This window comes from Tenrec ecaudatus, chromosome 14 (assembly GCF_050624435.1).
Source record: "Tenrec ecaudatus isolate mTenEca1 chromosome 14, mTenEca1.hap1, whole genome shotgun sequence".
Taxonomy (NCBI): domain Eukaryota; kingdom Metazoa; phylum Chordata; class Mammalia; order Afrosoricida; family Tenrecidae; genus Tenrec; species Tenrec ecaudatus.
The window spans coordinates 54,722,523-54,746,891 of record NC_134543.1 but is presented as its reverse complement, the minus strand read 5'-3'; the positions used below and the strand labels follow the sequence as shown (position 1 = coordinate 54,746,891).

At 46.7% G+C, this 24,369-nt stretch overlaps 1 protein-coding gene and 1 non-coding gene across 4 annotated transcripts in view; one reads left to right on the top strand and one right to left on the bottom strand.

Moving 5' to 3' along the window:
- The window catches only part of NIN (ninein), a 112,058-nt gene that overhangs the window by 34,153 nt on the left and 53,536 nt on the right, over nucleotides 1-24,369 (bottom strand). For all 3 annotated transcript variants that reach the window (XM_075531973.1, XM_075531972.1, XM_075531971.1), the window contains 13 exons: nucleotides 19,612-19,758; nucleotides 18,972-19,139; nucleotides 17,871-18,007; nucleotides 16,634-16,774; nucleotides 16,238-16,412; nucleotides 12,380-12,490; nucleotides 11,806-11,895; nucleotides 10,034-10,172; nucleotides 7,900-8,021; nucleotides 6,349-6,854; nucleotides 2,830-4,887; nucleotides 1,490-1,615; nucleotides 967-1,036 (listed from right to left, as the gene is read on the bottom strand). In XM_075531973.1, the coding sequence (XP_075388088.1) occupies nucleotides 967-1,036; nucleotides 1,490-1,615; nucleotides 2,830-4,887; nucleotides 6,349-6,854; nucleotides 7,900-8,021; nucleotides 10,034-10,172; nucleotides 11,806-11,895; nucleotides 12,380-12,490; nucleotides 16,238-16,412; nucleotides 16,634-16,774; nucleotides 17,871-18,007; nucleotides 18,972-19,139; nucleotides 19,612-19,758 (3,990 nt within the window). The remainder of the gene's footprint in view (nucleotides 1-966; nucleotides 1,037-1,489; nucleotides 1,616-2,829; nucleotides 4,888-6,348; nucleotides 6,855-7,899; nucleotides 8,022-10,033; nucleotides 10,173-11,805; nucleotides 11,896-12,379; nucleotides 12,491-16,237; nucleotides 16,413-16,633; nucleotides 16,775-17,870; nucleotides 18,008-18,971; nucleotides 19,140-19,611; nucleotides 19,759-24,369) is intronic.
- LOC142427138 (small nucleolar RNA SNORA22) lies at nucleotides 774-906 on the top strand. Its single transcript, XR_012779955.1, has one exon. It is a non-coding gene; the product is annotated as a small nucleolar RNA SNORA22 (small nucleolar RNA).

Genomic DNA, 24,369 nt, shown 5'->3' with positions numbered 1-24,369 from the left:
TCATTGTATGAATTCCTTCTTTCTCATATCCTTTCTAATACAAGTTACTCCCCCCCATTTGATAGGTGAAAAATAGAAATTCATAGTTTGCACGTCCTCAATCACTAATGACATTCATCACATTTTCAAATGTTGTATTTTTTTTCCTGACTGACCTACTTACATTGACTGCCCATTTTTCAATTGGATTTGTCATTAATTTCTAAGAATATGAACTATATTTTGGATGTTAACCGCTTTTCCATATCAAGTCTTGAAATGCTCTTTTCCCTACTATGCCCTTATTCTTTGACTATTTCAGACTGATTCTTAATTAGATCTTATGAGATTATGAAGATAGGGTGCTGAATATGTCTGTAAACTGAGATACTGACTAGTAGGGATCCTCTATCTGTGAAACTCTGTCCTTAACTTTCTGGTTTCCACCATGGTGATGAAGGCGGGGGAGCTGCCATTTAACGTGACTCCTTTAAGCAGGATGAATGCCCCTGAGACGTCTTATTTCTGACCTTTCTACTCTTCCACCAGATGGCATGAGGGATAGTCAGTTTCATAGGTCTGCTCTGGCCTAGCTATAAAGCATGTATTGAGTCCTCGTGGTCTAGAAATAATATAGACATAATTTAAGAGAAAAAGAAACCTACTTTGGGGTCAGCATGAGATGGATTTCTATTTTAAAACTCAAGATTTACAACTTTACCAGTATGTGCCATGTTTTATCCTACTAGCACATTCCATAAAACTTAAAATTTCCAGTAAAAAAGCAAATTTTATCGCACAGTGAATACCCAAGTGTGCCATGTAGTTCCCTTGGCCGTGACACTGTGCTAGAGCGATGTCTGGCTTTTCCTCTGCACTGAAAGGCACATTCATCCTTCCAAATGTATCCAAAAGGCCAGCACATCTTAAAAAGATTTTTTTAAAAGAGCAAATTTTAGAATAAAGAAATATTAAATATCCCCTTACCTGATTCTTTAAATTTTCAACCATCTTCTGAATGATATCTTTTTCCTTTTTTACAGCCTCTATTTTTTTCCTAAAGGGATACAGAAATTATCATTTAAAAGTCAGGCTTTAAAAGTTGAATGGGAGAGTAGAGGGTGAGTGGGTTGGAAACGGGGAACTGATTACAAGGATCCACATGTGACCTCCTCCCTGGGAGATGGACAGCAGAGAAGTGGGGGAAGGAGACTCCGGATAGTGCAAGATATGACAAAATAACAATCTATAAATTATCAAGGGCTCATGAGGGAGGGGGTAACGGGGAGGGAGGGGGAAAAAAGAGGACCTTATGCAAAGGGCTTAAGTGGAGAGCAAATGCTTTGAAAATGATTAGGGCAAAGAATGTACGGATGTGCTTTACACAATTGATGTATGTATATGTATGGATTGTGATAAGAGTTGTATGAGCCCCTAATAAAATGTTTAAAAAAAGGTATCAAAAAAAGTTGAAGCAAAACTGTCTTAGGCCTTTAAGTATATATCTTACCACATTTCTTCCTGAGATCCATTTAATTCCCCTAATTTCAGGTTAGAAGCGCTATCTTCTTCATTTAAACTGGTCATTTCACTTCTCAAAATAGAATTCTCCTCTTGAAGCTTCTCAGATTCATATCTGAAGCACGGAGATTTAAAAAAAAGGGGAAAAAGTCAACAAGGCAGTCATCTGGCATTTTTGGAAAACACTTTCTAGTGACTTCCAATAAAGCAAGTACGCCATGCCAGTTAAAAAGAAAAGTCTAAATTAGCAGTCTCTCCGTACTTAGCAACCCGGCTACGCCATATTGACTCACTTCATTTGGGAAGAATGCCACTAACAGGTGTGAAGCAAGTGAGCTGAGAAAGTTGAGCGTGGAGACAGCAAGCCTCCTCTGTTGGCTTCCTCAGCGGCCAGCACGCGGCTCTGAGCAAGGTCCCCAACTCCTCAGTCTCGAGGCCCGCCTACGGGGACTTGATATAGCCGTCTCACCACGCATTACAAAGATGCACAGCTCTAACTTTAGATCTCAAGGGCCCCGGGAAAAAGACATTTTACTACATAAATCAAAAACCATACTGAAACATGTACACTGATGGCTACTTGGAATGTTTTCATTTTATTCTACTTTGACTTTTAGACTGAAATAGGTCAGACGCATGGGAAGAAAAATTTAGTTAGTATTAAATTAGGTTTGTTTGCTGTCATTCAGATTCTTCAGACGTGGCAATACTTTCTAATTTAAACGAAATACCATGTGCTTTGGACTAATGCGATCGTGTTAGTGGTTCGAGCTCTATTTGACTTTATTCTTTAAGCACAGCGGTTGAAATCTAGCCACTCCTCCATAAAGTTATACATCCTAAGATAACTGTCCACTGCTTGCAGGATCCCGGCACCTATTTCAAACGATGTCAGTGGAAAATGGTAGCCACAAACCACGTTTTCTCTGTCCTGACACAGAGCTCTTATCTACCAACGCAGTTAATCACACACAAAAGGCAGTCACACTTCCGCGTCCCTGAAATGAGACAAAGGTCTAATGTTTAGCTAAAAGGAAACGCACCAACTATTCATCCAAATGAAGTAAGCGCTAGCACAGTGGAAGGCCCGGATGGGTCGGAGGGTAAGCCGCAAACCCTCGCCATCCTGAACTGTCCGACCGGGGGTGCACGGTGCACATCCCACTGGGACGGGGCGCCTCCGTGTTCAGGCGACACGGGGTCGGAGGGAGCTAGGGGCCGCGCTCGGCTCCAACACTAACAGGTTAGTTCGCCAGGCTCAGCAAGCAGCGCAAGTTAGGGTTTGTGAGGTGTCCGTGAGATTCCCGGCTTGGACGGCACATACATTACCTCAGAAGCTCAACTTTTTGCTGCATTTCGCTGCATGTGGTTTGCAAGTCAAGCATGGCTGACTTCAGCTCTTCCTCCTGCTCTCCTTGACGAGGCGCGGCTCTCTGCTTTCCTAGAGTCGCCACTCTGGCCCTCAACCTTCTAGTCAGCTCCTGCAGCTTGTTCTTCTCCAGCTCCAGCTCCGCTATGGCGGCCTGCCGCGCCTGCGCCCGTGGCTGCTCGGCCTGCGTCTGGGCTGTTCCTTGCGGCGCTCTCCTTTCCCCCCAGAGTGGCGCGAGCTCTGGCTCAGGGGACCCGTGTCCGCCTGCGTGCTCTTCTTCAACACCAGGCGCCGTGCGCTCCTCTAGAGCCTGGTTCAAGTCACATCCCTTTGCCCCAGGTTCGACCTGCGTGCTCTCTACGTGGCCTTCCCACAGGGAGCCGCCGTCACACGGCGGCTGCACTGAGCTTCCATGCAGCTTCTCGAGCTTTCCTTGAAGCCTCAAAACCAGAACTGCCAGCTCCTCGTTTTCTCCTTTGATGTCATCGTAACTCTTTTCCAGGCTAAGGAACGTCTCGGTCACGTCCCCAGCTTTCTTGAGCTCTTCCTGAAGCCGGACCACTTCGGAAGTGAGGTCTTTGTTCGTTTCTAGTGCTTCCTCGTAGTGGCTCGCCATCACTCGCAGCTCCTCCTGAAGGCAGCCATTGGCCCTGTTCGCTTCTTCATATAACAACTTATACTTGGGAGAAGCCTCTGGGATTCTCGCAAGCATCTTCAGTTTCTTTTTCAGTACCGAAATATCAAAAAGAAGGTCCTGTTTCTTTTCAGAAGCTCGCTCACAGTCGGCACGCAAGGCTGTTAGCTGGTCCTGAAGCTGACTCACCTGAATCTTTAGGTCCCAGGACACAGTCCTGGTCTCTTCACTATTTTCAAGCTCTGAGAGACTCTCTATTGATTCTTCAGACTCTATTCTGGCCTCCTGCCTCGGAGGGGAACTGGTGTCTGTACTTCCCAGGTCCCGGGTCTCCTCATCTTGCAAGTCACTCAGGACACGCCACTTGGTTACACCTTCCATTCGCTTCGTTCTATTTTGCAGTACACACGGCTCTGTTTGTCCCAGGGAATTTCCTAAAAATTCAGTACTTGATTCATCTAAACAGGAAGATATTACTGATCCAGGCTCTAATCTTTGCAGCTTTTTCTGCAACCGAGAAATTTCGGCCGCCATCGTCACATTCTCCTTTACGGCTCGCTCATGAGCTCTCTGCAGGCTCAAGAGGACATCTCCATTTTCTTCCAGCAGCTGCTTCCCTTGCTGCAGCAGGGACAGGGCACCGTTTCCGTCAGCCTCCCTCCCTCCCATTGCCTGGCAGCCACTCTCCAGCCTGCAGGGAGGAGAGGCTGCCAGCTGCACTTCCTTTAGTTTCATCTCCAGCCTGGCGATTTCTGCGTGCATCTCGGTCCTCTCTTGATCTGCTCTCTCACAGGTCACTCTGTGCATCTTCTCCGCAGTCAGCAGCTTCACGACCAGTTCCTGTCTGTCCTGCTCATGTTTCATCTCTAGAGTCTCATGCTGCTGGCCGGCCCACTGCTCCGAGGCCCCTGCCTGGCCCAGGACCTGTGTGCAGTGTTTCAGCTCTCTCTCGTGATTGCTCTTCAACTCAAGTATCTGGTTGGCCAGTAGACTTTGCTGATTTGCAGACACATTTTTCAGATCCTCCAGGTCTCTGAGTAGCTGCTCTTTCTCGACAACCATACTACTCAGATGTGCTTCATGTGTCTTCTCCAGCATCTCTCTCTCCTGGGCCAGGACCAGAGCGACGGCCTTCTCTCTTTGAAGAGTCTCTTTCAGCTTCTCCTGGGCTTCGGCACACTCCTGGGTGAGCTCGTCCTTCTCAAACTCCCACTGGGCTTTCTCTTCCCGTTGTTGTTCAAGCAGCTCCTGGAGCTGCTGGCGGCAGCCCTCCTCCAGGCTCTGCAGTGCGTCTTCGTATCTCTCGGTGACTTTCTGGCAATCCGCCTGAAACTGGGCTTCTAACTGAGAGGTTCTTCTATTATACTCAGTTTCCATTTTTTCCCTAAATGTGGTCAACATACAGCATTACTGATACAGTCGCCAACTCCGTAAGCAAACAAAAAAAACATTTTACCATGCACAGAAGAGGCTGCTAACCAAGCCATTTAAGTACTTTCTAACCACTGGCTTGACGTATTCCTATGTGATTCATAGGCGCTGGGACTGGATCTCATCGAGAGAGCTCGGACTGCAACCATCACTAACTTAGGAGACACGTGCCTGCTCTCTGCACGGAGGGGGTGAGATGGAGAAACCAACTCCTTGGGCATATTCCTGAGATATATTTCCAGGAATTTTAAGCTAAAACTTAAATTGGTGTTTCATAATCAATGATAATATGCATATTAACCTAGCCCATCACTTAGGAAATATGTAAAGTTCCTTAATTTTAATTAAGTGATTAAGATAACAGCATCCTTAATAAGTAGGATATTAGTCATATAAGCCCTACATATTGACAGATTCATTTTGTTTTTGCATCTTACTTAATCATACTTTTAAAAGTTTTACTGGCACAGAATCCACATCTCATGATTCCATTTCTTACTTAATAATACTTATAATAATATTGAGTACTTATTAAATAAGATACTTATATATGCTTACTTAATAGAATTGCGTTAACTGAGTGTGAAACACCAATGTTCCCAAATGTACCTCAGGCCTTGAGCAGGACTGCAAACAGGTTTGAACCAGTCACGGCCGATGAAATGAGATGGGACACATCCCCAAATTCTTCAAGCTTAGGTGACGTGGAAGAGTAACCTGACGGGGAAACTCCGGGTTGTAGCCCCGGAATGGAAGACTCCGAAGAGACGCAGTGAGCCCTTTCACAGGCTGATGCCGGAGCCTGGATTGTTGCTAGAACTGTGGAGCGCTAACTACATTCACAACAGGGTGGTCCCCCTTCAGCAGGCCAGTGCGGCTTCTGATCGCCAACAAGAGGTCTGCTGGTGGTCACCTGCCTTAGTTTTGAAGAGGGAGGATGAGTTTCCAGTAGAGTGTCACCTGTACGTCTTCCTGCCTGATTACTGTTCTAGTTCACTCACATTCTACAAATCTGGATCCATTTCAGGGTTACTTTGCTGGCTGGGAGTGAACCTAGAACTGGCTTGAGGCCCTAGTTTCCCACGAGGAAGGCAAGTACAAGATGCTGCTTCATGACTCTGGGAGGACACAGAGCACTCCCAGAATCCATCTTATAAACAGTCTTTCTCAGAAAACAACAGGACTGAACTAGGAAGGAACTATGTGTGGGACAGTCTTATCCTTACTGGTGCCTTAAAAGACATGGTGAGTCATGATGCAGCAAGTACTTCCTTTTGTAAAAAGCAACAACCAAAGCAACGTTTCAATTAACCCCAAGTAGGCGTATGGCTAAATAATAGCAACAGCACGTGACTGGAACGTCTAGTGTCCGCGAGCTGCTGCCCCAGGCTGCTCCAATCCCTCCTTTCCTTACCTCCCCTCTCGAAGTTCCCTGCGGTGCTTTTCCAAGAGCTCCTTTTGCAGCGCCTCTTTCTCAAGAGCATGCTTCTCCACCAGGCTCTTCAGCTGCTCCTGGTGAACTTGCTCTAGTTCCTGAGTTAAGTCTCTCACCTGCTCTTCTGCCCAGGCGCCATCGTGAATGAATCCTTCCCGTTCTCGGTTAAAGCTTTCCTCTACCTGCTCCAGCCTAGCCTTGAGCTCTACTTCATGTTCCAGTCTCAGCTTCTCCTGCAGATGGGTCTGTTCTTCGTCAAACTGCCGTTGCAGTTGGCTTTTCTCCTCCTGGTGTCTGCAGGTAGTCTCGTGCTGTGTCTCCTTTAGCGCCACTGCCTGTTCCTGAAGTTCGGTGATTTCATTTTTAAGGCCACTGATGTGCTTCTCCAAGGCGTGCACTTCACCCTCACACTCTTGTCTCATGCGCTCCTGCTCCTTTCTACAGGTCACCTTGGTTTCATCTAGCTGTTTTTCATAATGGCGGACCTAAAGTTAAAAAGTGAAAACACAACAAGATGATTTAACCCATAGGGTGCGGAGTAGCAAGCATTTTTTTCTTTAAGATTCTCTTCTGTTTTCCCATTTCGTTTTAAAAATCAACTTCATTAAAGAAAAATTAAGTTGGATAAGCTTTCTTTTTAAATTAGGCTGCATTTTATTAGTTTCTGGACATCCGTATTAAAAATTGAGTGGATCTTCAAACATACCATTTGTCTTCCAGTGCATCCTTTCCAACAGTGAGCATAAGGGTGTAAAACAATTAAATTCAAATATTTACTGGATACCTCTTGGGCCTCATGGGAACACACAGTGGGTAAGACATAGTCCCTGCCGTGAAGGCACAGGATAGACGTGGTTATTCTAACGACAAACAAGGATACGACACAAGGCCGAGTATAAAAATAGAAGGCATGAAAAAAGATAAAAAGCTACAATGTAAAATGGGAGCTCAACGGAGAGGAAAACCACATTTGGTTGAGGAAATTCCCAACAGTTTCATGACAGACGCGGCCTTTGATATACACGCTGAGTGGGAGTAGATTTCCAAGAAGGATGAGGTTGAGCAAAGATAGGGTAGCACAGGAGGACGGGCTCTGATGGAGCCTTATTTGGCAGGAGGCTAAGTTAACTCAAACGGATGGTGACAGAAAGCTGGACGGGTAAGTAGAGGAGCTGGAAGCCCACGCGTCACAGCCTGTATCGAACTCAGTAGCTAGCGCGGTCTCAAAGGCACGAATCCACAGCAGCTACCTAGATGCAAGCTTGAGTATTAGGAGTTCATCAGGTTCGCCATGATAGCATGGCCTCTAAGAGTCAAATTTCACATTGGCCAGAGCTGACGGTATTACGAATCGGGGAAATCTTCTCCCAGGAGGACCAGGCCTCTCACAGCCCACAGGACCAGTCTAAGGGAGTGGCTCTGGGTGGCTACTAGACAGGACATCACACTGTGAGGAATAAACACTGGGAATGCCCTACCGGCAAACGCCCATTCCAACCCAACTTGAGACTGGAAGGGCAAGGGACTTACTTTCTCTTCAATCTCCAGTCTCAGGCAACACACATCCCTGTGGTGTTGTTCTTTCAGCTGTTCAATCACCAGCTCCGCCTCAATGCTCATATTCAGGGGGCTGCAATCTTCCGAACCACGCCCTGGAAACACGGGGACCCACGGACTCAGTAATACAACCTGGCCTTTGACGGGGACATCGAGTTAAACTAAGAAAGAATTAGTCACCTAAATTGCTCCAGATGTGATTTACAATGAATCCGTGGCTGTTCAGTCGATTCCCACTTAGAGAGAATCCCGCCACAGAAGGGAATTGCTCCACAGGGTTTTCATTGCTATTGTCTCGCTGCCTGGAAGCTAATCTCTAGAGAAGCACATCTTCGGCTCCTTCTGTGGTGTCACTAGGTGGACTCAAGCCAGAGCCAATCTTTAGATCAGTAGCTGAGCGTAAGGCATGTCTGCTCCCCAGAGCCCTCTCAAGGGTGAGGGCAAGCAAACAGAAAGGAACGGGAACAGAGCCTTCCCTGCAGGATTCCTTCCTTTCGCCACATCACAACACAATCCCTCTTTTGGAACAGCAGGTAGGCAGAGGTCGATATGAAACTGCTGCTTAAAGAAGACCCCTAAGTGAAAATGCCACATGATGAGGTCATTTGGTGAAACCAGCCAGTCATTGGCCTGTCCAACAGCACTAAGTGACAAGTCAGTAACAGGGTCATGGGCCACGGGCCATGGGGATGGAAGGCCGGCAACATACTTGCTGCTCTGTCTAAAAGACTTCCCTTCCCAGGGCAAGAGAGCTAATGTTCCACTCAACATTCCAGTTACCTAGGCATTGTAATACATTTTTTTTTATGATGTGGAAGGAACTATATCATAAATTACCATCTAAATTTAAAAACAGGGTATGGGTTAGGGACCTGGTTATAGGCAGTTTATGCATGAGTTCACTTCTGTAACTCCCCTTGATGACGTCTAAGAGGGACACTGGTTGAAATGTGAAGCCTCTACTGGGAGCTGACCTAGTGTAGAGACACAATGATCATGTGTAGCAGTATGTAGAAACTAGACCAGTGGGGAAAGGCACAAAGCTGCTGCAGGTGGGTGGTGCTGAGGGGACACTTTCAGATGGACAAAGAGACTCTTCTTGGACTGGGACCGACAGTTCACACTGGCGGTCTTACTCTGACCTCTCTCTTCCTCTACGAGACACCTGGGTTATGGGCCACCCATGATGGTGCAGCTTCACCCCAGTACTCTCTCATTAATGAAGAAGCCTCCGAGTTATATCACCAGTTGGACTCCATCCTTAGACTACAATCAGTGAGTCAAGAGCCAGAGAAAAGGCCTTAAGGCTTCTGCCTTCCTCCTCCCCAATCTCTTATTTCATAGTAAAACAGGAGAGGAGGGATCAGCCACCCTGCAAAAACTTATGTAACTACTGGTCAGTCGGGAAAACTATTGGTAACAGAGAAACCTGGTTGGAAGCCCTAATGCGGGTTTCTGAAATGGAAACTCAGTACACCCGAGGAAAAAGGCAGGCTGCCAGGAAGGAGGAAAAGGAGTCTTGGTGAATGGAGGCGAGGTCTCAGCAACTCTACCTTCTGACCGCCCGCTCAAACTCTTCCTCAAAGGCACAGGGAGCCAGGCCTCAGTCCTCCATTATCTTACTGTTCTGCAGAAGCGCCACTGACACTCAGCAGAGCCAGCACAAGAAACCAGTTAGGGGTTCTGTGGTTTCTGGCTGGCCCACTTTCCAAAACTATTTTCATACCAGCTACACACTCTTAGAAAGGGAGGATTCAGCAAGAACTCATGCCTAAATTCTAACACTCCAAAGGCCTGGAGTCTCAGATTTGTAACCAATTTTGTTGTTGGTGGTTTGTTTTGTTTAAAAACTGAGCAAATACCCTTGTGGCTTGATTTTTCCATTCCTTTGGTGAAGCTCATCAAAATCAGATGGAAATATTTTCATGACAACTTCAAGGACAAACTGAAAACAAGACCTCAAGCAAAACAAATCAAGAACATTCGATTGGCAATTTTTTTTTTCCTTGCTTGCTAAAATTTTGCAGTCTAACATTCAACCATAGTTCTCAAGACAAAGGCCAATGGCAGGGATTCTGGAAGGTGGTTGGTGTTTAAAGATATTTACCCTGGTCAGGCTCAATGCCACCGCCGGTACCTCCCAGCTCTTCCGCTAGGGAGCTCTTCCCGGGGACGCTGAGGACTCTGCCTTGTGCCCGGTACTCCTCCAGCTCTGACTGCAGTTCATCCACTTGGTCTTGTAACACCTGGGATGGAAAAGCCAACACAGGGCATTGTTGAACCTCTGTGCTGAAAGGACACCGTCCATTTACATGAAGTGTCTGGAAGAAGTAAGTCTATGGGGCGGCACGGAGAGACTTGGTTTCGGAGCACGGGGACACAGCAAAGATCACAGTTGAGGAACAAGACTTGCTTTCTGGATCCTGAAAATGTCCCCGAATGGCTTTAGGTGACAGTTGCATAACGGTACCTATGAGGAGGCCTCAAGAAGTTCCTGGACAAAATGCCATCATCATGGAAGTCCATTGTTTGCACGAACTTTTTGAAGGCCCTTTATACAATGACCTTTGAAAGGCTGAAGTGTACAGTCAGCAAAGCTGTGGGGCAAAAAGAGGTGGGCAGAATTGGTGCCTTGGGTTGGGAAGAGCTGACAGAGTTCTATGAAGGGACACGTAGGAAAGCAGTTCTATGTGATCAGAGTCAAAAGTTCATTGGAAAAAACAGCAGCAATGTTTAATTTCCTGTCTCAAGATGCAAGCCCACATTTGCTGAAAAAGCAGGCAGCGAGAAACCACATGAAAAGGCGTGGTTTCCTTGTCTCTCGTCAATGGCAATTGTCGTGGAAAGCAGTTGGAATTCAGTGCTACTTACCTTGTTAAAACAAGAGAGTGTTTGCTCTTTGGGAGAGGGGGGTACAAAACCCACATGGCTAAAGTCTGGGGAAGTGCTTTTTAAAATGAAGCCAAAACAAGCTGCCAGCATGGAGTCAATTCCTGCTCAGAACGACCCTGTCAGGACAGAGTAGACCTGCCCTGGGGGGCTACCAAGACCATAACTCTTCACAAGAGAGAAAACCTCATCGTTCATTCTCTTGAGAAGCAGGTGGCTTTGAACTGCTGACTGTGTGTTACCAGCCCAACACGGAACCGACTAACTCCCAGGGCTCCTCTTCACAACGAGAGGTTCTTGTTAATTACAAGCCTATTTTGTCCTCCTGGGAGGCATTTGCCACCTCCAGCCTGGCTGGGTGGTTTCTGTCGCCCTGGCATCTTGCCAAGCCAGTAAAGGATGGCTGTGGAGAGGGGAGGGGGAAATGTCCAATCCTAGAAGAAGCCCATTAAACAGGGCCACACTTTCTCCCACTGGGAATAAAACTCTATTTTCCCTCCAAACACTTGCAGGTTCTGACCTAGATAAAGAAGACTTACAGGCAGTTTGCACGATTCCTTAATACTGTGGTTCTCAACCTGTGGGTCACGACCTCTTTGGGGATCGAATGACCCTTTCACAGGGGTCACCTGATTCATAACAGGAGCAAAATGACAGTTATGAAGTAGCAACAGAAATAATTTTATGCTTGGGGGGTCACCACAACATGAGTAAACTTAAAGAGTTTAGGAAGGTTGAGAAGCACTGCCCTAGTACCTCAGGGTATTGAGTCATGACATTAATAGCTAATGTCTGAGCCAGTGCCTCCTAAGGGCCTGGCACTGTTGTACACGTTACTCAGATTATTCACTCACTGAATCTCCCCAACAGCCCTTCTCAACGGACTCTGGGTTTTTCCGTGTTAAAGATGAGGAGCCGAGGCCCGCACAGATCAAGCGGCTCGCGCACAGCCCCGTGGCTGGGGAACGGCGGTGAGGGGCCACCACTTACCCGGCACTGCTGCTCGTATTGGTGCCTCAGCTGTGCCAGCCTCTCTTCTTGCAGAAAGAACTCAGCACTGCTGGGATCAAGGTCACCAAACTAGAAAGAGAAAAGGCAAGGCTGTCATCTCCCCTCCCTTATCCCTCTCTGACCTGTAACATGCCCTTGGGCCCATAGCTGGCCCAGCTTCCTCATGAGTCTGAGAGGAGTGTGACACTTCTGCCAAAGCAGCGCCGGGTGGAGAGCATGCAGAGCAGTTTTCCAAAGTGGGCAATGCCACCCCCTGGAAGCTCCCCACATTTTATCCAGGTTTATGGGCTATGAGACAAAGATGTTTAATTGCCGGGGGGTGGGGGGCACTGAATAATATTGTTTCTGGAAAGGGAGTTTGAGAAGCTACGTGCTAGCGTGCCAGGCTCAGCCACGCCAGGACCAGGAAGCTGTGCTTCCCAGTGCCGTGCGGCTGTTTCCCTCCACCCAGCGACCACATCACCCTTCCTTAGCTACGTCCCACAGCTCCTCCGGGAAGTGTCCCCAGTGCTCTTGGGCTGCACACCAGGAGAGCAGGTTGAAACAGACTTACCTTCTCTGCTAACACGTTGTCCAAATTCCTCTGCAGTCTGTTGGTCAGATGTTCATATTCTGCCAACTTCTCTGCGCTCTCCACAAGTTCCTTTTCCAGACGACTGTTTTCCTGGACACATTAAATTGACGTGGATGGAAAAATAAACAAACGTCTGTACCAGCTGAGAGCAAGCACACGCCAGTGCTTAAGGGCGCAGATTCGCCCATCCCCAGGAGCTCCATGGGCGTAGGAGACCAAAGTAAACATGAAATCTGATATCGATCTGAGAACCCCAAACCTGCCTCTTTTTTCGAGGCTGTCAAATTGTACTCTGTCCACTAGCATAGGAACCCTGGCAGCCACGTGTGGGCCAGGGAGCACTTGAAATCTATTTGGGACAAAGTAAATAGGCAGTGCACACTAGGTTTCAAATAGTACAAAAATGCAAAACATTTTTTCTATTGTTTGACTACATGTCAAAAATGGTAACATTTTGGCAATACTGGGTGAGATCAACAGTTTGAAATTAATTTCACTTGTTTCTTTCCAGCTCTTTAATGTGGCTATTCACAAATCTGATTATCTATGTGGCTTACATATGTTTCTGCGGAACAGCACTTTCGTAGAACATTTAACGACATGAAATACGTTCTTAAATAGATTGTCAAGGAGAACTAATGATAAAATCCAGGAACAGGAATGGGAGTAGCGAAACCAGGAGGGTGGGGAGAGGAGGGAGGATCGCTTGACGGACACATAACTGCACCCCTACACCGAGAGGGAAGAACAACAGAAACTGGGGGAAGGGGGACAGCAGATGGTGTGAGATAAGACAATTATAATGTATAATTGATCAAGGGGCCACGAGGATGGAGGGGAGTGGAGTGGAAGAAGAGGAGCTGACACCAAGGGCTCCATAGAAAATAAATTCTAGAAAATGATGATGGCAACATATGTACAAATGTGCTTGGTACGATTGATGTCTGGATTGTTATAAGAGCCCTCAATAAAATGTTTGTTTTCAATACTTTGTTCAGCTGACAGCAAAAAAAGAACTCAGAAGAAACTTTATAAAATTGAGTAACTATAGCCAATTTCTAGTTCATTTGGTTTACAGTTAATTTATACATTTATTTTGGCTTTAAATATCTAAAAGCTACATTGTAAGTTGTTCATAAATTTTTATGTTAATGGAATGCATGATTTTCTCCCACCAGGTTTTACTCCTCTTAACTTTTTCTTAGGAATTAGGTAAAAGTTTACAGACCAGATCAGTGCTCCCTTCAAACAATCATTTCATTGCTTGCAAGCCCCACAATATAGCAACACGTATCCCTTTCCTTCCCTATTTCCTGTCCCTCGTCCTTTCTTTCCTAACCCTTCTGAACTCTGTCCTGGGGTTAATGCTTCTTTGATCTCAAATGGTTTATTATTCTAAGGTGTGTGTATTTCCCTAATGTTATCGATTCCTTCGTTAGCCTGTCCTTTGGCTGAAAATTGAACTTTGGGGCTGAGTTCCTTCGTAAGGGTCTTAGTCTTGGGAGTTTCAGCAGTCTCTGTCTGACCAGTAACATTGGTCTTGATGATTTTGAGGCCTGTTCTACGTTTTCCCTCCCACTTATGCATGACTGCTAATGTAATTCCTTTCAGATCAGTGAGTAGCGGTAGCTGGTACCACCTTCTGGTCAAAGAGTTGCGGAGACTGATGTCCACGGGCCAGTTCACTAGTTCACGGGACTAATAGTTTCTATGTGTCGTTAATGTTCTTCACTTCTCTTTCCTCCAAGCAGGGAGAGATCATAGTTTCATCTGAGGTGGCTGCTCATGAGCTCTGAAGACCCCAAATGCTACTCATCAAAGTGGGATGTCGAACAATGTCTTTGTGGACTCAAAAAAAATTTTTTTTAATTTAAAAGTTTGTCTAAGGGCGTGGGAAGGACTACAAAAAAGTTCATGGAAAAATTCCATTACCTTTCAATTCCATTTTCCCACAAACTTCTTGAAGCCCCTTCACCGAGCACTGTTCAGTCTGATTTTGACACACATTTGTACAAAAGTATACTTGAGTACAACTAGAGACATGCCAATTCTTTGACATATTTTCTTCTCCAGTGTTACAGACTGACTAGAAGAACATTAAAGTGTATTGTGCCAAAGGAATATAAAGCCAGTGTATTTTTAATGCATCCTCGTTCACACTCTCACATAGCAATATGGAGTGAAAAAATAATGTATTTGAAACATTAAGAAAAAAAAAACCCATCTTCCTCTCCAAATGCCAACTCTACAACTCGAATCATTGAAAGTACATCTAAGTTCAGATGTGGAAACAGTAAGGAACAATCAGTGTGTGCTGGATGAACACTATGCCGGGACTCTGGAAACAGACACGGCGGGCAGTGTTACTGACCACACGGACTACCCGAGCTGGGCCCGAGGAGGGAGACAGACAGACAGGGAGACAGACAGGGATGGCACCTCCGTAAGACAACAGGAAATGCACTACTAGCTCTGTGTGCGGAGCGTCTGGGGACCCGGTGGGTGGGCAGTGTGCTGGAGCGGAGGTGCGCGGGGCTAGGTTGCTGGTACGAGGTGACACGAGAAAGGGGTGATGATGAGCCCCCTGGGGTGTCAACGTGTTTTCCCAGCCAGCATTCTATGTGATTTCAGGGAGGCAACTCGGGCAGCCATGCTGTTGCTGAGTTGATTCCAATTAAGGAGACCCCATGGACAAAGAGCAGTCTGCCCCATCGGCTTTTCCAGGCTGTGATCCGGGGAAGCAGATCACCGGGCCTATCTTTCAAGGCACCTTTGGGTGGGGCCAAAGCACCCACATTTCCCTTAGTAGCTGAGCGCTTCACCTGTGGGAGCCCTGGGAGCCATAGGGATGCTATCTACTGGACGGAGGGCAGAGGGAGGGAAGGACGGGCTAAGATCGGCGGGTTTCTAGGCTTATTTCGGAGCATGTGGAAACGGGGAGAAAAGGGATAAGGGCGAGAGATCCCTGAGCACCGTGGGTCTTAGGAGACCGATAACGTCGCCCCAGTGAAGGCGACTGCGGATTTTCGTCTGTGACAAACAGCGCACGGCACTGATGCAGATGGGGGAGAAGAGGCAGGAGAGTCTGCAGTTTGCTGGCTAGCGAGACAATGAGCTCAGCTTCTGACGGGTGGCATTTCAAGAACCTTTCATCGAAGCTACAAAAGAGAACATCTCACCTGTTTTTCTTACTTTCCAGACACTGCAGACGTAGCATCTCGCTCCATCCCCACATCAACCCCACGGGGTCCTCATCATTAGGGGCCCTTTTGTGCACTTGTAACCAGGGCTGGTAAGTTGCTCCAGGTGTGATCGTAAGTGGTTGTTGGCGCTGGTATTGGAAACAGGCAGTCTGGCCTGCATCATATAACCTGGCACCAGAGTGCGGTCAACAGAAGGACCGCTCCCCCTCAACTGAGGCAGAAGGAAAGGTGGGAGGGTGTATCAGGAGAGAGGCTCATTTGGAGGCAGAAAGAAGCAAAGGTGACTGCTTGTCTGTGGCGGGAAGTGAGGCCATCTGGTAAGCACTGGGGGCGGGCTGCTGGAGCCACAGCTGGGGGGAATAGGGAGAGGCTCCCAGGTGCCAAACAGCCCAGAGGCCTCAGAACACCTTCAGGGGTAAGTGGAACAAGGTGCTCTACTCAACGCAGTTGGCAAATCAGAAGCCTGGATACCCCTAAAATCCAGATCCTAGCAGGTGCCTTGTCTCGGCTGTGGTCCAGCTGACAAACTTGAAGGAACAGGTGGACGGAGCCCGTGCACACATGCCCTCCTGACACTCCAGGTGTTCCACGTTAACCCGTGGAACACAGACTACAGAGCGCCCAGGATTCTTACCTTTAATGAGAGGGTGAGGCGGTCCCGGATGTAGTTTTCTTCCGTTTTTGCCTTTTCGATTTCCTGTTCGAGTTCTAAACGCTGCTTGCCGACCTGCTGCAGGAGCTGCTCTCTCTCCTTCCGGAGCTCATTCTTCAAGGCTGCTATTCGCTCCTTGTACTCTTCCTCCAGTTTCCTGTGGGGAGGGCCGACCAAGACAGCGCCATCAGCTCCCCCAGATCGGCGCCCCAAATGGAAAGACAAGTGCAAAGGATCCTGAAAAATGACTGCACACGGCCTGCTTTTCTTTGGGTTCGGACCACACAGAAAACACTGCAGTTTGGTGAGGCCAAGCAGGCAGGAAGCACCCGCCCACCAGGGTGCGGGATGGGAAGGCCCTACGCCGACCAGGCACACCTGAGGTTGTGCTCATTGCGCCGCTCGATGGCCGCGTGGTGATCGTCCACCTCCGTGGCCATTAGAGACTTGAGCTTCTCGGCCTTATCCAGATCCGACCGCAGCTTCTCTTTTTCTCTGACCACCTGATCGACTCGCTCCCTAGAATCAGAAACAAACGGAGTGAAAGGAAGACGATTTCTTTCTTTTTTTTTTAAAATCGTTTTATTGGGGGGGCTCATACAACTCTTATCACAATCCATACATGCATCCATTGTGTAAAGCACATTTGTACATTCACTGCCCTCATCATTCTCAAAATATATGCTCTCCACTTAAGCCCCTGGCATCAGCTCCTCATTTTTCCCCTCCCTCCCCGCTCCCTCATGAACCCTTGATAATTTATAAATTATTATTTTGTCATATTTTGCATTGTCCGACGTCTTCCTTCACCCACTTTTGTGTTGTCCCTCCCCCAGGGAGGGGGTTATACAAGGTAGATCCTTGTAATCGGTTCCCCTTTTCTAACAAAGCCCACAGGGAAGAAGCACCCCAGCCTGTGTGATCACGAGGTGTCAAAGGGGATCAGGTATCAGGCATCATCAGAACAAAAAAATCTTATCATAGTGAATGAGGGGAGTGCGTAGTGGAGACCCAAAGCCCATTTTCAGGACACTGGACATCCCCTTACAGAAGGGTCTTGGGGAGGAGACCAGTCAGTCAGGGTGCGATGTAGCAACGCTGAAAAATACAACTCTCCTCTAGTTCCTAAATGCTTCCTCCCTCCCTCCTCCCCCAACAATCATGATCCCAATCCTAGCAAGTCTGGCTAGACCAGAGGATGTACATTGGTACAGATAGGAACTGGAAACACAGGGAATCCAGGGCGGATGATCCCTTCAGGACCAGTGGTGTAAGTGGCTATACTGGGAGGGTAGAGGAAGGCTATTTCTAAGCAACGAGTAGATCCAAAAGAGCTCTCACCTGACGAGCTTCAGCACAAAAGCAAAACGAAGACAACCAAAGCCCTCATGAAGCAGGAACGTGAGAAGGCAGTCCACAGCTCCCTTCAAAAGCCTACTCGCAAATCTAAGCTCTACCTCATTGTCCTACAGTGGAAGACGTATGTATTACTTAGAAGTAATAAGAAATTAGCCATATTTGCATAGAGGCTGGGAGAGTGTTTGTCACAGGCATCGGCTGGAACTGCTGGACCATGAGGAAAGGGACAGAGCAGCGAACAGGCTGCTGGACTCACAGCAAATGCCGGATCTCCGCCTTAAAGCTGGCCAGCGCCGCCTGGTGAATGCTGTTCTTGGTGACCAAAAGTTCATTTTCAAAAGCCAGGGTCAACTCCATCAAGTTGACATTTCCATCAAGACTGAAATCCAAGGCCTAGAAATCAAAGCGAGGCATAAGTTTAAGACAATTACACATTCCATCCTCTGAAAGCAGGAAAGCTCACAACATTCAGATAACAATTTACGGTCAAATGACTGGGCTGATCACATTTTAGTGATTGCTTAGTGTGATTGTGAAGGTTTATTGTGCCAACTTGGCCGATGGAAACTTCTGGGATTAAATGAAGAGCGGAGAGATAAATGGCTCAGCAAGCCTGGCCTTTCTTGTCTCTTGTTCTCTGCTGGCCGGATCAGTGTGTGGCAGCCTTAGCTAGTTCTTTGCCTCAGCTGGCAAGGCTCACTTCCTGCAAGACATCCCTGAGGAGAAGCCACTTGGACCTTCCCCAATGCAGCCCTGGGTGCTGGAGCAGCCACGTGGAGACCCCTGCCAGCACTGAGATGCTGACACGCTCACTGATTCCACTTTCCTCCTGCAGTCGGCATCATTGAGTGTGTTTTGTGAGATTGAGGAGGACTTTGTAGAATTGGTTTCGGCCATATGGGCTAATGTCAAACTTATGGGCTTGGACTAGACTGGGTTGGGATGCTTAATGTAGAATTACCCTTTATATAAAACTCTCTCTTAAAAAATATGAGCATTTATGAACTTTGTTTCTCTAGTCTACCCAGACTAATAAACTTAGGAAGAGTGTTTATATTCTAGAACATGTCTAAGTTCTCTGTATGGAAACAATATAAATGTATTTGTATGTTTGTTAAAAACCATATCAAACACTGTAAGTAAACTGAGAAGTATAATTCTAATCTTCCAACAAGAGAGCGAATCAGAGCCTTTATCCTTGTCAATGGTTTGGGACATAATAACATGGAAGCCAGTCTGCAAGAGGTTCTGAAATCATTGAGGAAAAAATCAAATAAAATCGCAGCGTTTTCAAAGAAACGGGAGCTTTGTCACTCTTCCCCGACTTGTCATTGTGGAAGTCTTCTAGATGCCACACCTTCAGGATCTCCTGGCTGTTCTCAATGCCTTCTTCCTGCCAGGTGTCAAGGATTCTCTCCACCGACGCAAAGCCCATCCCATCATCCAAGCAGGAAAAGACCCGGAAGCCAATGGTACTTGTCATTGCCGACAGGGTTGTGGTGCGCCGTCCACTCTCATCAAAAGACTGAAGGAAGACAGAGAATTGAGCAAGATTAGCTCAGTCCAGGCATTCCAATAAGAAGTTGGCCAAGGGTAGAACAAATCAGTCCAACCCACAATGAGCAGCAGGCACGTTTCCATAATACACACTGCTGGAAAAAGGAGTCTGGCTCCTTCAATCTCTCCTAAATGGACCAGGAATGCAAAGTTTATCAGAAACAACTGGATTGTTAGAGAGATGAGATATGTCCCTGTTCCACATAAGGATTTTCAAGACCCACAGATGACACTAAGAGGTAAAATTCGTGGCTTTTCCACACTGTAATTTACGGTCTTTTCTCAAACCCAACTTTCCCTTCCCAGTGGTTTAGTCTTTTATCCCCTTCAATTTTCTTCTTTCCTTTTAAATATTTTGCTCCAGATAACAACTTCATGGAAAACGATCCCCTGAGTTCTAGAGTCGACACACAAAGAAGCTGCTTCCTGCTCTTTCTTACCTGCACGGAGAGGTGCCTTTTCAACCGTCTATATGGAGTAGATGCCGATGGTGTAAGAGACTTTCCATTTTTGAACAGGCCGTAGAAAAACTCTTCTACACTCATGGTACCATCAGGCTCAAGGTTATGGAAGACATCCTCCAGCATCTGGAAAAGGAAAACCACACACAGCGTGAGCCTTTCCCTCACAGTAACTCCAATGGCATATGTGGTTAATAGAAACCAGCATCCTTACTGATTCCAGGCACCCGGAGGTGGGTGGGGAGGGGGAGGTGGGTGGGGAGGGGGAGGTGGGTGGGGAGGGGAAGGGGGAGGGGAGGGGGGTGGGGAGGGGAGGGGGGTAGGGAGTGGGGGGGGGACCTTTCACTGAGTTTATTCATTCCCCTTTCCAGAAATGGCATGTCCTTTTCACTCGCGCAAACTACATCAAAGTCAGTTTTCAACATCTTTGTGGTCTCATCAGTTTAGCAATGATCAGTCTGTTTTCTCTTTCACTCACACTCCTAGGACAGGTAACTAGACAGGTAAATAGAAAATGCACCCCTCCTACATTCAGGGGGCTCACTCTCAACGAAGGCTGTTCAGATGTGTCTCTAGGATCAGTGGACGGCTATAGACAAGGTTCCTCGAGAACACACTTGCCTTAGTCTCCAGGTTGTGAAGAAGAAGGGCGGGGAGTCCAACTGAAAGAGTGGCTTCCAAGGGGATCTGCTGGGCCAATTAGATTCAAGCCAGAAAGGCCAGCACAGGTGTGGAGGCTGTTTGGGGGACTCCCAGTGGATAATGCTGACAGGGTTCTCAAAGGGCACAGGATGATTATGGGGCTTCTTAGAAAGAAATTTTAAGAAGATAGAAAATTCCATTGGTGAGAAAAAGAAAATGCTAGGAGAATTGCACCATGAACTTGAGGTTCATTACGACAGTGCATCTGCTCATTCTCTGAGTGTTGCCAGGCCTGCCCTGCAAGAACCGTGTTTGACACCTCATGCACCCCGTCCTTCAGCTCTGATCTCACCCCTTCTGACTGCTCTCTTGTTCCTCAAACTCAAAGGACATTTAGCGTGAGTCCTTTGCGATGCCTAGACTACTATCTTGGTGTGGTGTGTCTCAGAGTGTGGGATTCTTTGGGGAAGGCTGGGAGATGGAATCACTACTTTCAGGAGTATACAGACCTAGATGGGAGGGATGTTGGGAAGTAACACATTTTGATGTTTTTGGTTCATTCATTTTGTAACAATACTTTTGGACTTACCCTCATACACAGTGTTGTTGCATGCTACTCTTAGACACAAAAAAGATTTCTGTATATACTCGTGTAGAATCAGAGTTTTAAGCACATTTTTAATGCAGTTTTGTGGTAAAATTAGGTGCCTTGGCTGATATTCAGGTCGGCTTACACTCAAGTATATACAGTACTTAAAAATATATAAAGACATAGCTCCCCAGCATTGAGAGACCAGAAATTAGTTGGATATCCTTTAAGCCTTTTTTACTGTGGCGACTTGCAGGGTAATTTTGCTTATGCTGAGATTTGAAATGGGTATGTTGGCACAGCAGTTTGGCCTGGGACGGATGGCAAAGATGTAAGAGTTTGGCTCTGAAGCCCATTGGAACAACGCTTCATGCACATCCTCTTTCAAGACGATTGCTACAATTACCATCACCTTGTAATTGTTGATCTTACTCTTTATGTGTTTCAGGAATTTCTTTTATCTCAAAAGCTCCCTCCCTACACCCCAATTAGCATTCAATAGAAAACATGTGTCTTTTTTTTCTTCTTTTTTTATACTACTTTCTCTGGAGGGGGCTTTAGGATACCCTGAGACAAGAAAACCATTCTAAAGAATGAATCTTTGGAAAAAGCAAAAGTTACTAATAGTGAATCTTATGATCAAACCACGAAAGTGATATGTGGGGAAAAATTCTGAGATCCCAAGATCCCTCAGCTCCCTTCCTTGTTCTCATAAACCAAAAGAACGCTTTTTTAGAGGAATGCTTTCAGGACCACCAAATTAGAAATTACGGTAAAATTCAGCTGTGCTGATTGGAGTTAACAAGCTAATGTATGAGAATCGACTTGATGGCAGTGGGCTTGGTTTTTCAGTTAATCTCAGATAAACACTTTTTGGCTAAATCAATGCGCAGCCCCCAGATGGCCTAAAGGCCAATCATCTGATCTCTTCCAAGTAGTGGAGCAGCTGAGTCGTGTCATTGATTTTAGAAGGGGGAGAGGGCAAGGGGTGAAGAGAAGGATATGGGTCCAGAAGAGAGTGGATAGGCAGAGATTGGTTAGAAAGAACTCTGGTTAAATGACTATTGGGGCGCCCCGGCAAAAGCAATTCTCTAGAATTGTGGGAGGAAAGTTTTAGTCCCCATGATACCAGCCAGGCCTTTGGGTGGCTGGTTTCCCAGTGTGTGAGTTGGGAACCCAGATATCCAGAGGCCAGGAGGTGGGATAAATCAATGCGAGAGGATATCTTAAAAACACTAGATGCAGCAGGGAAGGAGATCAGAAGAACGGGATGGTTCTGGGCAACCTCACTCAATGTTTTGGTCAAAGACTCAACAGATGGGGGAAACGTGGGGACCAGCTTTTCAAACTCCTCTGGAAAGCAGACTAGCTGCATCCATGCTGACTGGGGAAACCCTTGAGTCTAATGCTGGGAGATAACCTTTTGACCTTGAATAGAACGATCCTGTGAAGCTGTCATGAACCCAAATATGTTTAGCCCAATGATAAAGGGCATTTTCCTTGAGCAAAGCACACTGAGCAGAATTAACTGTAGCGTTTAAAGCGACCCCAGTTCATCTACAGGCCAGCTGAGAACTTCAGAGGGGCCGAGAGGATAAATTAGCAGGGATAAAACAACATGACCAGCAACCGTGAGGTGAGATATGTAACCGAAGTCAATGAGGCCAAACAAGTATGGGTGCATGAGCAGAAACTAGCTGCTTCTCACCGGCAGTCAAATGGAACCAAATCTTGTAATTTCAAAGTCTCCTACATTTAAAAATCTTCCAATTTTTGAAATGTTGGGTGGGCTAAATAAAATAGCCCTTGGGCTGGGTTTGGCCTCTAGGCACTAGGCCTGCCCCCTGCCTGCAGTGTCCTCTCTCCTAGAGAGCAGCTCTATCCGGGGCAGTAAGCCAGTGGGCTGTTTCTCTTTCATGGAGGCAGCAGTGGGCAATGATGACCTCACTGTCCTGTCTGTAAATGAGGAGTGACTCAGACTCAGACTCACACTGCTGTCTGTGGAAAACCTCTGCGATCCCAAGTTATATGTTGATGAGGTCATCTTGAACGCTCAGCTCCTTTGTGGTCTAGACTGAGTGAAACAGAGAACTAGAGAATTTCATGATTTTTCTTTTTTTAAAAAGGGGGAAACTACTAAGTAAAAGCTAATATCCAATGACATAAAAAAAAAAGTCAGCCTAAGATGTAAGGAAAATAACTAAATGTGCTACTTCTTGCCCTGGATTTTGGAAATGGCTCCACAAGAAAATACGACTTCCCCACAAATGCCTCCTGTCTATTCCAAAGAATTAGTTCTAGATAAATAACCCAAGTTTGTGTAATATTTCTTGGCAAAAACAACCCAAGGTTCTTTTCATGGCACCAGCTTGTAATTTAGGAGGGTGACTTTAATCTTTTGAGTCAACAACCACCACTGGCAAAAAGTATTACCCCTCAGCCGTGCCAAAGACAATCAAGGGCACAAATGCCAAAGAGGAGGAAGAAAGTATTTGTGTTCACCAGGCCACTTGGAAGCTGATGATAATAAAATTCTTTTGCCACTTATCCCCTGAGGAAGCAGACAGAACGATTCAAATATTATCTTCCAAGATTCCTAAAGGCTACAACTCTGGCTCCAATTCTTGTTTTAAAAGACTTGGAATTATATTCTTTTATTTCAAAACTACTCACCCTTCCAGTTGCCTCTCTTAATTTTTCAGAACATATGAAAGTGTCTTACTAAGAAGGTAGAGATGAGTAGGGGCTTCTTCAAGACTTTCTTTTGTGCTTTTGAAAATCACTAACCTCCTTCATTTTCTCATGAGTACAATATAAAGACGACTACTTGGCTGGGTTTCCCGATCCTAAGTCTCCTCACGTCCGTATGTCCAGTAAGAGCTCAGCTCGTCCTCTGCACACGGTTTTCCCCCCTTGTCTGTTGCTCAACCTCCTTAAGAAGCCAGATGAGAAACTCATGAGCCTTCCAACTCAACGCAGATGTGCTGAGCTCTTCGCTTATTCTTCTCTCCTCACTTTGCCCACATTCGCTCCATCAACACCACCGTCATAAAAGCCCCCATCTCACAGCTGCACTGAGCGAGCGTCTGATCCTCTCTCACGGGGCACCACACTCAGTTCACTGACAGCACCGGGAAGGGGCTCAGAAAGTGTCTCTGATCACCACTTTTTATGCGGTTGTTCCCACAACACAATGTGAACTCAAACACAGAATCTTCCTGGCTGACATCCTTGGAGACAAGAGCAAACGGAGCCCCTCGACTGTGCCAGCGGCTAATGGCCTTGGCATTGGGGGTCTGAGGCCATCGGAGGCCCCCTGATAGAAAGGGTGGACAACCAACTGCTGCAAAGCAAGCTCTTGGACACTGGTGGGGGCTGTGCTACGCCGACGCACATGGAGTCGCCGGGGCAGGAACTGACTCGAAGATCGCAATGTGCGCGTGCGTGTGTGTGTTTAAAACACGAGAAGCTTCAGGAAGCCACAATATGGCTATTCGTAGGCACAG